Genomic DNA, 17132 nt, shown 5'->3' on the forward strand with positions numbered 1-17132 from the left:
GGCGATTCCCCACCCCCACTTCCCAGTTCCTATACTAGATGGGACGTCCCATGGTATGGAATACCCCCTTGGCCACTTTGGGTCAGGTGCCCTGGCTGTGTCCTGTGCCAACTTCTTGTGCCCCTCCAGCTTTCTCGCTGGCTGGGCATGAGAAGCTGAAAAATCCTTGACATTAGTCTAAACACTACTAGCAACAACTGAAAACATCAGTGTTATCAACATTCTTCACATACTGAACTCAAAACATAGCACCGTACCAGCTACTAGGAAGACAGTTAACTCTATCCCAGCTGAAACTAGGACAACACAAAAAACCCCAAACTCAAATAAAAAAAAAAACAACTATACCTTACTGGTATCATCATCTCTCTCAGGCAATTTATAATTGGTTGCTACTTTTAGAGACAGAGGCAAAGTTTCTTGCTAATCTAGAAAAACCCTCCAATATCTTTCATTATAAAAAGCAGCATATACTACCTTATTTTTTTCCTTTAAGTTTTAAAATATTAATTTTTAAGTAATGCAGGAAGCCAACACTTACACTAATTAATCTGTATCTGTGCCGCACTGAACTTTTCACATATAAAACATAAGCCTTCTAAAATTTTCTTCCAAATTCCTTCCCTCCCTTAAAATTCTGTGACAACATGTAATGTTCCCTTAGACTAAAAATGGAGGAAGTTCTCCAACCTACTGCTAACAGGCAACAATGCAGTACAAGATTGCTTCAGAGAATTCTCAGAAGTCTTCTTTGCAAACAAGTATAGAAATTCCCCAGGGAACAGCATAAGGTGCATTTATACCCCAAAGCATCAGGAATCTATCTATGAAAGTTCTGAAGTAATTCAGAATTTTCATTACATCCTAGTTGATCTAACTCCAAATCACATTTGATACAAGTTTGAAGATATTGCCACGATTACCAGTACTGTAAGATTACTCTTAAAGAGTTAAATATTTAAACAGGTCACTCAAGAGATGATTCAGAGTACAAGTTAAAAAAACCTGTAACATCAGGAAACTGAGCACCTTAGCCAATAGTGAACCACAGTGTGACACTGTCTGCACAGAGAATGCCTTACCAAATTCTGTTAAGTATACAGTAGTTTATCTCCTGGATTAGTAAAGCAGAAAGGCACCCTTTTCCTCTAGATTGTTCTGTGGACAGAAAACATCAAAGGTACAAGCAGGAAAAGTATTATCTTGATCTGCTTATAAAAGCAGAAGGCATTACTGTCACTTTTACTGCACTTCTTAATACTTATTTTTAAAACATGCTTCTTCTCTCCTGTTAGATCATAAAATTGCTTTCAGAAGGCAATGGAAATTAAGGGAGGAAAAAAAAGATCAGAATTTAGGAGATTATGATTCAAACACTTTATTACCGAGCATTGGTAATTCATTTCAAGTTACCTCTACAGGGCACACTCAGTGATACTTCTTATTGAAATTTCAATCCAAAGACTGCTTTTAAAATTATGATTTCTTCTTCCAAAGACTAACAAAAATATAGTTTGATCCTCCCCCAATACCCAATGCAACTGGGTTCTGAGCTGCAATTATTTTATTTTTTTCAGTAGTCCGAGTTCTTTTCCTTTAAGAGTTTGCCTTCCCCTTTGTTTAAGCTTAGTTGATCTGCCTAATGATGGATTTAACAAAGCAGGCCACATAAATCTAGTCATGAATACCTGTTTCTTAATTACTGAAGACATTAGGAGTAGAACACAAGTCTTTACTGTGGGATGGTATAGACATGGAAAGAGGAATCCCTATGTTGCAAAGTAAATTCAGGACAGTGACGCTCCTGGTTTTCCCTGAATAACAGCAATATGCAAACACAAGTAACCCTCAGCTTGGCTGATCTCTGTCCCCTGCCTCTTTTTGGAAACTAAGAGTCTGTAGATCCAGATTCACTTGCAGAAGCATTTATAAAGAGATAGTACTCAATATGCAAGTTATGTTCTAAAAGGAAACTTCTGACAGCTTATCCCATTAGCGACATTTCAGAAGCCCCATTTCCTATTATTATTACTAATTCTAAAGCTTCTTTAGCTTTTATGTTTTTTTTCAGATTTTTCAAGAACTAAAGACAAACCCTGCTGACGTCTGCTGATTCCCACGTACTACAGTTGTTTACTTTGCTTTATATAGTCTACACACATCCAACAGCATACTCCCAATTCAAAATCCCGATTACAATTTTGTGGTAAAGGATGTTTGAAGACAAAAGAAAAGAGCATGTCCAAACATTTCAGATGTACTATAAAGGAGCCAACTCCTGATCTATATGTTTTATTTCACATACTGAAAGTCCAGATATAAAAATCTCATCATATACATCCCTCAAAAAAGCCCCCCAAACAACCCATCTTTTTCGCACCCTCAAAAAAGAATAAATTAGTAAAATCCCTGTTATAATATAGTTGGGCTTTCTGGGACAACTCCCCTAACCCTAACTGAATTTGTCTGGCCATCTCACATCTAAAGATATATTCTGGTTGTCAGCTGTGATCAACTTTAGTTATTACTATACATCTGGTAACAGATGTATGATTTTTATAGCAGTTTGTTCACTCAAAGCATATACAACTTTTATCCATAAAGATACTCTGTCACCCAGAAGGCTCTCAACACATTGTACTTACAGTAACTTCCCATTCAAAGCCCAGTTCTCTCCAGAATAAAACTCGAGTTATTTCAAGTCTAGATCTGGCTTTTCCTATGTTCTGTCCTATTTAGCTTCAAAGCATCAGACTGCATGCCCTTTTAGGTAGGGTGAGACCCTACAAACACATGCAGGGAAACCTGTGAAAGACAGGAAATATTTCCAAAAGCTTTTTGATTTAACTACTTAAAATAAAGTTTAGAAGACCCCTTAACCTCAAAATAGACAAGCAAAAACCCTCAATTTTTTTGTAGAAGACTGCTCAGATGCATACTGAAAACTGAATCTTCTCTCTTTTGATAACTGTAGTGAAATTACCATAATCTTAAGACCTGCTTTGTTCACGTAGTGTTGTCTATTAAACTGGCATTGTCACCATATTGACAATTAGCATTGCTTATATTCTATTACAAAACAGAGGAGTTTAAAGGAAAATAGAAAAAAAAAAACCCACAGCTGTCTCCAGTATAGTCTTAGGAATACCTTTATCAAGGTCCCTTTTAGCCTTTGGGAGCTGGATCATATTTATTTCTCCTCAGCTAGGATAGATCTTACACAGCACAGTGACTCAGAAGGGGAAAGAACTAAACCAAAGCAAGCAAGTTACCCTGTTGCTGTCAAAGAAAAAATATTCTACAATCTTCTACTGAAGAGTTACTTCATTTTTAAATACACTACTGAGAATCATCGTGCAAACAGAGACAAAGAACAACATTTCTGGAGATGCTAAAATACTTCAAATTCTGCTAAAATACTAACAATACTGTTACCCCTTTAAAATACTGGAGAGATTAATTTATTTTTTTTCTTCCATGGAGCCTTGTAGCTTCTGGTATCACTACTGCTTCCATAGAGAACAGATGTGGGATTAACTTGAGTGTGTTTAGAAGTTTTAGACACACTGTCTTAAAGGTCGACCTTGGATTTCCAAGAAAAACTGGGAAAGCTACTGAATGCTGATTGCTTGCCTTTTTGGGTGAAATCCTTGGGTATAGCTATCAGAGAGCTGCTAGGTTTAGTAATAAACACGGCATTAGTAACCCTTCCATCCATTGTTGCCTTTTTAAACTACAGAGTTTATGCTCACACTGACAGAAGCAGCATTTAAACATCAAAACCTGTCAAGTTCTTAACAACACAGCTCACCTCATTCATAAAGTAGTAGCTGTTTCATATTTTCACACAACAAAAGGAAAGCAGTTTCCAACTGTGAAGCCTGGTTTCAGCAGCTGTCAGTAGCAATAGATGATGAATAAGTTATTACTAGAAGAGAGGAAGAATAGTATCTTGCTTCTGTGCAGTTCTGTAGAAAAAGACCCACTAAATTGCTTCCTTAAGGGGAAAGGTCAGAGTTCAAACAAACTTGTAACTACTACTGTGCCTTCATTTCCTAAGACTTATACCTACACAGACTATAAGGCCAGAGCTCAGGGTCTCCTCATCCCAGGGATCTAAGTAAATTAGGTGGAAGTTCTTACTAAAAGGCTTACTTGACTAATCTCCCAGCCAGTGTAAGGTCCTTCCCATTCACATGTATTGCACGCAATTATAGATGCTCATTAACAGGCAAAGAGAAATGTCTTCTATTATTAGGGACAGAACTAGATATCCGTGCTGAGTGTGCCAAAATTTAGAGTCAAAAGAAGTCTGTCACCTCATGCCTACAAACATCAGTTAGCGCAAATGTGGGCTACAGGGCTTACTTCCTTCAGCAGCAGAGTATGAAATACCTTTACCCTATTTGTCAGACAGACCAGAAGGTCTTTTGATACAAGGCTAGAGTTGCAAGGGATCCCAAGCCCTGCTTTAAAGACGGTTCTAAAAACTGTATTCAAGTGGACAATTTTGGATGCTGTGAGGCCTCTACAGGGGACAACACCAGAGAACATCAATCCCCCTGCTCTTATAAGCTTCTTTGGCTAATATGCTTGACAAGGTTATTGAGCACTTTTAACAAGGAAAGCGATTCCTATCTTTTAAGTTTGTCAAAATTAATGATTTGGCATATTGAAGACTGCAAATTAGCTTGAGGGCAGGGAACACTCTGAGAGCGCTTTTGTTGCAAATAAGCCACTATAAGTCAGCAAACTGATTAGGCAAAAAATGGTAATAAGAGACATTCAGCATCTCTCAAATGACGTGCTCTATTCAGGACTTTTGTTCTGCATTAAATAAACTTAATTAGGCAAGTCTCATCACTGAAGTCTGTCAGCTTCTTCTAGTCAGTGTAAAAAACCATCCTGCTGCTTGTACACTTTTTGAGGCTTGAAAGTGTTTTAACTAAAAAAAACAACCCTAAATAGTACTGGAATAAATTGATGCATTTTAAGCAAAGGTAGAGACCCATCCTTTGAAACCATATATCCTTATCTTGACCCAAGAACCACTTATTGCAAGTCTGAGGTGGTACAGGTTAAAAAAAGACTGAATACATTTTATGTTCATGTAAGGCATTCTGTGAGATTTAGATAATCACACCTGCGCACATGTAAGGTTGCTGATGGAACAATTTATGCTATTACTCTTTGTAATCAGATATATTCAGTGATGATTTGTTCTGCCTCCCTCTAAAACAAAAGCTTACAGCTCCAGTGGTGGTGCGAGTACCTTGTTCACATGAGAGTAAATGACTCGAAAGCATCGCTTCCTAAAAGAGCGGCGCATTCAGAGAAAAATACTTATGTGCAGCACACCGTAGTCATGTGAGGCAGCCAGCTTTACTTCCAGCTGTTTACTGCCAACAGCTTGGGTGTACAAAAAAAAAAAAACCCAAACCAAAAAACCCACAACCAAACCCAAACCACCACCACCTGACAACATCAACACACTGATACTAAACCAACTTAGAAGTACATGGCTAGGTAGTTCAAAGAAAGGATTTGTTCTACAGTCCCGTATCAGTCACATATCTTTCCTCTACATTCTCTCTCAACATACCAGAACAGGTAGTTCCCAAAACTGCTTCTAAAAACAAGTACAGTTAGGAAGCAAACCTACTTGCAGCAAAATAAGTTGATAATGTATAGCACCTGGCACTCAAGTCAGAATACTTTGTGAAGATTAGGAGCAAGGAAAAAATTCTCTTTTGAGCCCCTACTCCCCATTCATACATATCTCCAATATTTAGCTAACGGGAATTAAACAGATATCACAAGTTTAATTAGCTTTGCTGTAGCTATGAGAAGAAACTAATTTCACAGTTGCATGGGGGAAATGCATCTGTGCAGTACAATGGTTTCAGTACAGTGCATATTTTCTTACCTGCAAATGCCATGGAATACACCATGTTCAGCTCATGCAGAATTTCCAGAAGAAAAGAGTATTTGCTGGATGTTAGTAGAACAAGTAACCTCACTGCCCTAGCTAATCTATGGACATCCTCTCCTTTCTAATCCGCAGGAACCTAACCTTAGAACTACTCATTACCAAGGAGAAGAGAACAAATCCCCTTAACCCTTTTCTTGCATAAAAAGCCTGCTTTAAGTTGTCTCTCACTTAAGTAGTTTCTTATTCTCAGCAACTTTCCCAGCCAACAGGGCACTCATCTCTTAAGGTCTGTCTTCAGCTACCATACCTACAATTACAACGAGAATCTCCAATACTGTAACATTGATCTTCTGTTGCTGGTTACAGGATTTCTGCTGCAGCACAAGAAATAGCCAGCTTTCAATTTAGGGATTAAAAAAAAAAGATGAGAAAAAAGTAATTACCATGAAGCAATACATCTGGAGAAGTCCTGCAGGTTAACTCATTTCTTTGTAGGCTACAGAAATACACAAATTGCAAATCGAAGCTGGTCTGTACCGATTTCCTAATACATCACAGCCCACATAGGCTGTAAAGTGGAATCTGTGTCAGAAGCACATTTAATCCTAGGATTCTCTTCAGCTAATAACTAAGCTATATATCAGGAAGACCAAAAATAATCCAGCCCAGGCTGTCTGCTTCCATTAATCAGCAAGCTAAATTCATATGTGATACCACTACTTTTTATAAGAGGTTGTGTAGATGTAGATATGTGTGTGTGTGTGTATATATATGTATATATATATATACACACACACACACACAAAGCAGATATATTTTTTGGTTTTTTAGCTCTCAACTTTGCATCATTCACAGTGCATGAAGTTAAACATTTGAAGTTGCTACATATTTGTAGATACACCTCCTTCTTGAAAGGCAGGAAGATCATGGAAAAACTTCCCATCTCTAGTTACATTCTCAGTTTAAGGCACAGAATCAATGTGTGAGTAAGGTCATGTGGAACAAAGCTTTTCACATGTCAAAGCTGAAGATGAAAATCCTTCCTTTCTTCTGAAACATCTGAAGACAACAGACACTAACACTGAACAGTTACAGCAGGGAAAAAAAAAAAAAGCCCAAATCTGTTTTTAATGATTACACTCCTACAAAAGGTGAAAAATCCTGAATTCAGATCTCTGCAGATGAAAATTATTGCCATTGATTTACTCAGCTGTTCAGCATAGCTCCCTTTCGAAGAGCAGTTCTGCTCCTACAGGTTTCAGTTAAATATTTTTTGTACATCGAGTTCAAAGAGATGATGGCATGGAAAGACTGCATCTAGCACAAAAGATTAAGTGTTCAAATTCCTGCCTTATACTTCATTAGTCTCCACCCTTAGTTGTGTACCCCCCCCCAGTTAGCTTCTTTTTATAGCTTCCCTTTTATTCATATTATTGCTTCTCTCTCCTCAAATTATTCAGTATAATTTAAAAAGATTAAGCTAATAAAAAACTGTTTGCAAACATGAAGTCTGTTACACTTGCAACAGACTATAGTAATAACAAGTATAACAATAGTTTTAAACATCATCTTGCCAGAATTACTCTTTCCCCTTCTCTGATAAAACTAAAAATAATTTCAGAAAGACCAATCATTTTTACTTTATTATGAAAATTGCTACATTACAGTCACTGTTCAAAACAGTATTTTGACATATGGTTTCTTTCCATTTAGGTGCCAATACAGAAGCCATGATTACTATTTCAAAAATATGATTAGCATTATCTAATGTAGTTTGACATAACTTAAGCCATTATAACAATCTATAATCTATCCCTCCGTCCCCCTTTTTTGAGTCAGCCACGGTCAAGAACAGCACCTACAATACCCAAGTTATCCACTAGTGTTATTGGTATAAATAAAGTTAACCATAAACCACAGAAGAACACACACACACACACACTCAAAAATCCCCCAGGGAAGTTACTTTTTCTCTACACGTTCAAAAATGCAACAAGGTTAGCTTTTTTCACTCTGACACATAAGTTAACAGGCAAAAGTCTCAAACTTAATCCATGGTCAGATTGTTCAGGAGCATGTTCCCATTCTCCTATCACATGGGCTTCCAGAGAAAGCATTTGTCCTCTGACCTCAGGGTAATAAAACTAAACACTACAGATTTCGGGTATTTCATTCAGTGCCAAAATTTAAGGTGGTCAGTGCCTTTTATTTATTTCATAAACAGAAAGAATGGTGAATGCCTGTATATTTATAATTCTAGTAAACAGGGAAGTCCATAACAGTGTGATTATTTCCACAACAGTACATTAATAACTGCATTCAGCAATGCTGTTCAACACAGATGCCTCAAAACCTTTACAGCTGAACACACTATAGGTTACCCATTATAAATACTAACATATTTCTATTTTTTAAATAAACATAATAGCTTCATTCAGGAAGACTGAATGGTTCTGTGGTGCAATTCATTCTCTTTAAACATCTCTGTTGACAAACCAGGAATAATAAAAACAAACCCACTGCTTTAGAAGCCATGCAGTCCAGACTTTCACAGGTACTCTAAGTAGATGCCATGCCTTTTTGCAGCATTGTTAATTTAAAACGAGTAAATAATCTTTCTGTTAGAATTGGAAATTATTTCTTCTTGGCAAGTACTTGACAAACCAAGTCTCTAGCTTCATCACCACTTCATAGAGAGCCTCTGGCTGCAGTTTTCCAATCTTAAAACTGGAAGTTCAGAAGAAACAACTGAATATTTTCATCTGTAACAACAAAACTGTAACAGAGTATTTTCTAAGTGCCATTTCAGGGAAGAAAGTGGGTATTAGTGAAGTTCCAGAGTAGAATATCCCACAGAGTCAGGTCGTAAATGATGGTCTAGGTAAGCTTTTCATGTTGAATCTGGTAGTAACATGCCTGAATTAAAACAAAGTTCAGTTTAGCATACATACCAGTTCTCAGCAAGCTGATAAAGCATCATACACAAAAAGGTTGCTTTTTTTTTTTCTATGCCAGAAAACAGAGGACTAAGCTTTCTACAAGCAGTGATGATACAGTGACAATACAGTGACACTCAACACATGAGAATCTTCTGATACATAAACTAGCAAAAAGAACAACAGGAGATTGTAAGTTACAAATTAGGTCCAACTCCTAATGAAGCAAGATAGCATGATTTGGGACTCTAAATACTTTCACAGCTCCCAGCTTTGCCAAGATGAAGTACATTTTTTTGCTCACAAGTCTTTCTTTGCCCTTTGACAGAAGGGCCCAAAAAAGAAAATATTTTCTTATAGGACAAGGATGCAGGGATTAAGCATTGCAAAAGCACTCAGACTGAAAAGCAAAGGTTTCTATCACCTAGATAAATACCCTGACCCGCTGCTAATAGCTGTTCATCCCTTAATGCTGGTACAAATACGTGTTGGGTTAGCCATGACCAGAAACTTAATATAAATGTCTCAGACAGCACATGCACTCACAGAAAGTAAGATTCTGCTTCTACTACATAGATTCTTTGATAAATTTTGACCAACTCAAACCTTCCCTTTTTGCAGAACTATAAAAATAACAGGTATGAAAAAACCTCTGCACCCAACTATCTCCAGTTTGCACAGACAGAAAATACAATCATGTTAAAAATCTTAAGCTGAGCTGTTAGGTTAAGTTTCAGATTAACAGCCTCCCTCCAAAACAACCCCACAAAAAAGCACCACACAGCTGAATTGTCACAAGACCCCCTTGTCTGAACAGTTTTGAGGTACCAAAACAACCTATTTCCATTATGGAGGTCCTAGTGTACAATAGGATAGTCATCAAAACAGATTCTCTTCCTTTTTCCATACTTAAAAAGAAAAAAAATACTAAATAGAAATGTGGAGAGTGACACAGTAATTTTACTTTTTTTTTTCCCCTAAAATTGAATTCCTGAAGCACCTAAATGTAATGTTAGACTTTTCCATTACTGGAATGGCTAATTTCCAAAGCAGCACTTCATTTCAATTTTTAAAAAGGGAATAAGGTTAAGTTGCAGGGGAACGACAAGCTCCAAGTGAGCATTCAGAACTGTCAACAGCAACCAATATTACATTTGAGTAAAGTATGTTTGCACATTGCACCATTTTATTAGCAGTACCTGCAATTGTTAGGTTATCCTAAGCTCCAAGTTAAGTTTCCTTGCTCATCCTAGCTAAAAAATTCAATAAAAACATCCAAAAAGTTACAACCTAACATTCATACAATTGTCCTAAGCTGATCATCATTGCTGAAAGCTGATTAATTTCCAGAGAAAGCTTTTAATAACCCTGAATAATTTTCATACCTTCAAGGTAGTGAACATGATGCCTTGCTCCCCATGCTGCAGATAAGGATCCATCAGGTCTTCGATTAAGTGCACCTCAGACCCCAAATTCCTTATCCTGTCACATGGGGGAGGGAAAGAGAGTAGGTGAACAAAAGACGCCATTATAATGTTTTTACTTTTTGTACATGGTGTTGTGCAAAAACCATGCTTTTCCCTAACCTCATTCTGAGGTCACAGCCATTTCACAGTTAACTGCTCAAAATTTTTCCAGGCCAAAGCAAACAGCCAAAATGGAAAATTTACTAAGTTACAAAAAGCTAGCAGTTAGTCCTATAACGAGAAGCAGGAGTGTTTAATACAGGTAAAAGTACTCATACTGCCTATGCTCAGCTTATGACTGATACCGCTTTTAGTGCCTACCTGGCTCGTAGCACCACATAGAGAAAAACAGGAAATAAGTCATCCATAGACCACAGAAAATCTTCCTGAAGGGTCTCAAGTACATTCTGAGAGATCTCTTCAAAAGTCTGCTGGATCACCTTCAACTTGTCAGCTGGGGTAAACGTGGTACTATTTGGAGAGCAAAAGCAAAACAGGATAACGGTAAGAAGTTACAGATCTGCATCTAAATTAGGAAGACAATTTGCTAGCTAGCATGCCCCCCCTGCCCAAGAAGATAAGGCAGATCACTCACACCACAACAGCCATGGCTGCCAAGGCTGTGTAGTACCCCAAGCTATAATTACCGGATCAAGGCACACTACTGCAAGTGAGACTGTCTTTGCAATTTTCAGATGTTTTAACATAGTGGTAAAGGTGGAAAAAATTCCTTTCTAAAACCCTTTTAATTTTTACTTAAATTCTTACAGCAGAATTCCTTAATGTCAGCTAACAAACACAGAAAAGCTCGCCATGCAGAGGTCATTTTGCCATAATTGTTTAGAAATTCACATGTATATTTGATTAGGCATCCTCATGCTTTTGATTCTAAATGGTGTCCTATGGAGACATCTCAGTCACATTTATGAGGCTGTCCTTCATTCCCCATCAGGAGAATTCGCTAACATTTTTAGTAGGAACTCTGAAACTTCTTGGTGACCGCTCTTATGAAGGTGAACAAAGAAAAGGTGACAGGTAAAGGATCACAGTCAAGTAAACTACATACTACTATAGCAGGAACAGTAAAGCACTAAAAGACAAATTTCAGAGAATTACCTGATTTGCTGTAGACATTCAACTGCAGAGGCAAAGCAGGCATCTTTTGTATTTGATGATACCTGTGTAATCATGAGAAGATTTTATCATGCAGGTTTAACACCACCACTATTCAGCAGAAGAACAGCAGAGTATCATGCAACACTGGCATAAAAGACTTTTTTTTCAGTTTTCCAGTGCAAAGGAAGGGGAACGTGCCTGGATGCTAAGTCATCCAGGAAATCTGCCTACATATAATTTGCATGAGTTTCATTTAAAATTCACAAAAGCCTGTACTGAATTCCTTGGTACATTACAAGAATCAGGTGTTGGATATGTTCCAGGTCAGGTAAGACTGAGAATCATTAAATCTTAATGGTTAACAATCATGAGGGAACCATAAGAGTGGAACGGTTGAAACTTAGAAAAGTCATAGCAGTCAATAATCAGAGACTCAGGTTTCAGCAAACAGAAAAGAACAAATATAAATGTTAGCTCTTAATATGCAACTGAGCCTAAGTCTTTCTGAATAGAGCAGGTAGAGAATGGATGGATGCAAAGAGACCTAGAGAAATTCACAGAAATGAGGAAACTGGTCAGAGGAGAGAAGTAGATAAACATGTCTGGGCTAAAAAATCCTGTTTAATTGAAGGAGTGACCCAGCAAATAAGGTAAATGTCTGCAGAGAGCATCATATACTGCATAATTCAGAGAAGGCACATGCCACATAGTACTTCACAGTGGAGGGGCTCTACTCTATAACCAAAAAAACCCAGTCAGAAGCGTGAAGGTTTCAGACAGCTGGTAAGAATTTTGCCCAATACCTAAAACCACAGAAGATCTGAAGTAACTCAAGAAATGTGTTATTTCTGGATTTCGTAACATTTAAAGTCTGAGTGGAGGTTTGCATCATGTTTTCTCAGGTGAATCTTCAATTTCATGATTTGGGAAAAAAGGGGACTTGTCTTGCTGGGAACCCATAGCCTCAGGGGTGGGGTTCAGTGGCGGCTTTGGTTATTATTACAAACTTGTAACACTCAATCCCTATCAAGGACTATCAGCTCATCCATGTGCAGCAACTACTATGATGAAAAGCCATACTTCTGATTATTACAGACTTTGCAAAAGCCACAGTTATAAATAGGGAAGAGATCTGAAGGCAGGAGTATCTAAATGACTATAAGAAATCAAAAATTTCAATAATAGTATACTGATTCATAAACAGACATGATTTAAAAGTATAGTGTAAACATTGACATTGTTCAAAGTTATGATTATTAAGCCACTCTTACTGGAGCACAGAGATTGAGTACTATACTATTATCATCTAAGACAAGTGTTCAGCCACTTTCAGCAGGATAATGATTAAGAATAAAAACTATACAATTCTTCTCCTAATCAGAAAGTATACAATGGTATAACTCTCTTAATCAAACAGCTTGAAAACTTCCTTGCTAGACTCTTATTCTCACGCTTTCATAATTGGCGACCAAGCAAAATGTCTTCCTGAATTAGAATTCATTACAGAGTAAGACAGTAAGTGACAAAGCTGGACTGACAGCTATTGTAAGAAATCACTAATGTAGCTTTTAAGTAGCAGACAAATCTTAAGGAAACAAGATAGCACAGCAACTCTTAAGCAAAAAGCCTGGTCAAATCATACTGTAAGTCAAGGCCCAATGAACATACCTTTCTACTCTCTCCAAGTATGGATACAGTTCCTGGCCAAAATTTCCTGCAAGAAACGCAACAGTCTATTGAGAGAGCATAGTCTTAAAGGGTTTTTCACCTTATGAAAATGAAGTCATCATGTTCTTCTATGAGATACAACAGCTCTTTCTACAGGATCAACTACATCTAGCACAATTAGCTGGAAAATAGCCTAATTTGAAATGCCTCACTCTAGTTTTGTAGCAATGCCCATCTTTTTTCCACCCCACCCACCTTGTGGAAGAGGGAAGTTTTGAGTCCCTCTCTCTTAACCATACTAATTAGCTGGAAGATATGTTTAGATGCATTTTAATCAAAGAAAACACTTTAGACAACAGGGTTTATTTGCTTTATCTAATTACACGCCATAATCTTTTTCTGAGTTCTGTTTTATTGTTGAAGCATACTCACGCTTGCACGCCAAGAAAACTTAGAAGAGCCATATCAGTTTGTTTGTTTAGACGTAAAACACATTCCCAGTAAATATCTTCCTCACGCTCGTTGTCTAAGGCATACAACATAAATAGAGGAGGATAGAGTCGTGGCAGTAATACAGGGAGCAGCAAGCCGAAACTGGTTACCACATAGCTATTAAAAAAAAAAAAAAAAGATAGGGGGGTGGTTTGAAGAGGAAGACATTTTAAAAAAAACTAATTATCTATAAAAATTGAACGAAAAAGAAATCATTGGAACAAATCTTTCATTTAGCACAAGCCTATTCTATAAGGGATAAGAATAACAAAATAAGTACAAATCCATCAAATAGTATCTGCGAAGAAATACTTAAGAGTAATTTTCCTTTACAGTCCACATACAGGTGGGTTTGGGGCGGGAGGAGTGGTTGTGGTGCAGGTTTTTTGTAGTTTATGTGTTTTAAACAGAACATTGGCTTTCTTCCTTGTATAATGTAAAAGCTGAATACTGTACTATATTATAGTTCAAGTTTTACCTGTATCTTCATGCTAATCATTTAGCCCCCAATCTGAGCCCCTCTGCTGACAGCTGAAATTCACCTTCAAAGCACAAGCTAGAAAATAGGCTAAAACCCATTAAATTACCTGACCTAGCTCCACACACTCACACTCCAGGCTTCATAAAGTCAGCAGTTGCTTGGCCTCAAGCTGTAATCCTAACAGGGGAAGCTGAAGGTGCCCACTAATACCATCTGCACAGGTCGCTGGAGCCTATCTCTACTGATCCCTCTTCCTTGTTTTGACCATGCCTGAGGCTGCTGTGGACAGGACAATGATGGACACAAGAGTGAGTTCCACGTCACTGGCTATTTGTGATGCAGTATGTGTGCACTGGACCTGAATTACCCCCAGTGCTCATATCCCAAATAGTTTTCTGAAGCCCAGGCCCAAGCCTGAACTTGTTTACCCACAACAGACAAAAGCAAGTTTGGGCTTAAGTAAAGACCCATTGCATGGAACAAGGATGAAATGCTTATTACAGTGATTACATGGAAGTTTGCCTATCAGAATCTATCATCAGACCCAAAGGAAAAAATAAAAAAATCTGCTTATATACATAAGTTAATCATGCATATCTTTCTTCCCCCACCCGAGAGAAAACTGCGAAGAGAAACAAAATGAAGCCTTCATTAGTTGTTTTTTTGTTGTTTTTTTTTTTCCTTTATGTACCCCGGCTCAGGAGATTCTGATCTGGAGTCAGATTTCCCACTGCAAAATGATCGCCTTCCTTTTGTCTCTGTTGGCAGAAGCGGAATTGTGCTGCCCTCTTCCGGAAGATCAGGAAACAAGAACCTAAACGGCAATATACACAATAACATCTTCATTTCAAGAAGTTTCCACAAATCACAGCATTAGAAAGCAAGACTAGAGAAAAAAGAAAAGTCAGCTGAAATAATACATGGTGGACTAAAACAGCATAGCTAACAGATGTACAGTACCATCTACCTGGAAGAAAACTTAGGAAGGCCAACCCGTCCAATGCCAAAGATACCTTTTCTATCTTGCCATCACTTACTTGCCTCCACACAAGGCTTCTAATAGTTAATAATTTGCAGTATTTCTGCTTTCAGATTGGCAGGACCCAATTCAAGCTGTAACTGCTCTCAAGAATCTAAGCAAACACTTCACAGGAACATTGCTCATCCATGTTGGTAACAGCTTTAATGGAATACACTGCAAGTCACAGTCCTCACTATTCTTCTATACCCTTTGAACTCTGTCTTTTCACAGCATGGATATCTAGAGACACTAAATTGGAAACCCACTGTCGTGGTTTAACCCCAGCCAGCAACTAAGCACCACGCAGCCGCTCACTCACTTCCCCCTCACTCCCCCCCGTGGGATGGGGGAAAAAAAATCAGGAAAAAGAAGCAAAACCTGCGGGTTGAGATAAGAACGGTTTAATAGAACAGAAAAGAAGAAACTAATAATGATAATGATAACACTAATAAAATGACAACAGCAATAATGAAAGGATTGGAATGTACAAATGATGCACAGTGCAATTGCTCACCACCCGCCGACCGACACCCAGTTAGTCCCCAAGCAGCGAGACCCCCACCCCCACTCCCCCCAGTTCCTATACTGGATGGGACGTCCCATGGTATGGAATACCCCGTTGGCCACTTTGGGTCAGGTGCCCTGGCTGTGTCCTGTGCCAACTTCTTGTGCCCCTCCAGCTTTCTCGCTGGCTGGGCATGAGAAGCTGAAAAATCCTTGACATTAGTCTAAACACTACTAGCAACAACTGAAAACATCAGTGTTATCAACATTTTTCACATACTGAACTCAAAACATAGCACCGTACCAGCTACTAGGAAGACAGTTAACTCTATCCCAGCTGAAACTAGGACACCCACATTCAAGACAAGCTGCTTACAGCCACATTTTGAAGTATGATGTAGGATGTAATACACTGTGGTGAAGATTTTAATTTTTCTATTTTGACAGAATATTCAAGACTCCTTAAAAAGTTTAAGGAAATAAAAGCAACCCCCAAAACAAAGTAAAGATACTGCCACACTTGGACTGCATAAACACTAGACAGTTTCAGTACATGAGACATCTTTAATTAATTAAGCAGTAGTTTGACTTGAAAATTAGAGTCTCATTACCTAACCAATTGGAAGATGCGTTTGAGGTAGGACTTAATCTCTCTTACAGCCTCCTGTAGTAATCGTCTATTTGCTCCTACTCCAACATACGTCATTCTGTAGACAGCTACTAGTGTTTCCACCAGCTTGCCCAATGGATGGAGAGGAGTATCACAAGCCTGAGGTGAAAGATATTAATTGGCCAGGCAGATAGATCAATGCAAGACAAGAAAAAAAAAAATGGAATTCAAGAGAGATGGATTAGAGATCCAACAACAGGCTTTGAAAAAAAAAACAAACCCCAAAAAAACCCAAGTACATAAAAAAATGAGCTATATTTAACAAATTACCATTTGGATTATGAAATTTATGTATTAGCTGAATACAGCTCATAGAGGAGTCAAGATAATACAAGAACGTGTGCTACTCCTTGGACTAGTCATCTGTCCACTGCTATTAAAATTAACATACCATAATTAGCAAGTATTTCAAGATGCTTTGCTGGGATCCAATGTGTAAGAATTAAAACAGTAACTGAGCAGAAACTGACTTTAAGGCAGTATCCATTAGGTATACAATGATTTTAGTCTTAGTTGTGGATTTTAATTCACTAAACTAGGAAGTTATGAGCAAACATGAATGAATACAACATGGATTAGAAGAATGGAAATATGGAAGGAATTAAGGAAAGCCACTACAAGTGAGCTTGACGTCATGCCTTACCAACAAGCTATATGAGCACTTGAGAGTCACAATACCTTTATCAAATATTTTTTTATATTTTCATATTTTTCCAGGGTGAAGGCACCAATGTGTTGTGGAATGAACTCCAAACTTTCCAGTGTCTGAGTATGTGAGCGGCTCAGTAATTCTGGGCTGCAGTTATAAAAAGGACAAAGACATTGTACAGATTATTTACGAGACAC

The 17132-nt window shown here is 37.9% G+C and overlaps 1 protein-coding gene across 6 annotated transcripts in view; it reads right to left on the reverse strand.

Moving 5' to 3' along the window:
* ALS2 (alsin Rho guanine nucleotide exchange factor ALS2) overlaps nucleotides 1-17132 on the reverse strand; it is a 51996-nt gene that overhangs the window by 962 nt on the left and 33902 nt on the right. For 4 of the 6 annotated variants that reach the window (XM_030016907.1, XM_030016910.2, XM_030016909.2 and 1 more), the window contains exons 26-34: nucleotides 16965-17082; nucleotides 16228-16385; nucleotides 14783-14905; nucleotides 13551-13727; nucleotides 13119-13164; nucleotides 11451-11512; nucleotides 10656-10805; nucleotides 10254-10350; nucleotides 7548-8848 (exon numbers count right to left, since the gene is read on the reverse strand). In XM_030016907.1, the coding sequence (XP_029872767.1) occupies nucleotides 8810-8848; nucleotides 10254-10350; nucleotides 10656-10805; nucleotides 11451-11512; nucleotides 13119-13164; nucleotides 13551-13727; nucleotides 14783-14905; nucleotides 16228-16385; nucleotides 16965-17082 (970 nt within the window). In that variant the 3' untranslated portion in view covers nucleotides 7548-8809. Of the gene's footprint in view, nucleotides 1-7547; nucleotides 8849-9968; nucleotides 10122-10253; nucleotides 10351-10655; nucleotides 10806-11450; nucleotides 11513-13118; nucleotides 13165-13550; nucleotides 13728-14782; nucleotides 14906-16227; nucleotides 16386-16964; nucleotides 17083-17132 lie in introns of those variants that run through there. The other 2 variants (XM_041124339.1, XM_041124338.1) reach the window with 2 other exon arrangements.

This window comes from Aquila chrysaetos, chromosome 6 (assembly GCF_900496995.4).
Source record: "Aquila chrysaetos chrysaetos chromosome 6, bAquChr1.4, whole genome shotgun sequence".
NCBI classification, from domain to species: domain Eukaryota; kingdom Metazoa; phylum Chordata; class Aves; order Accipitriformes; family Accipitridae; genus Aquila; species Aquila chrysaetos.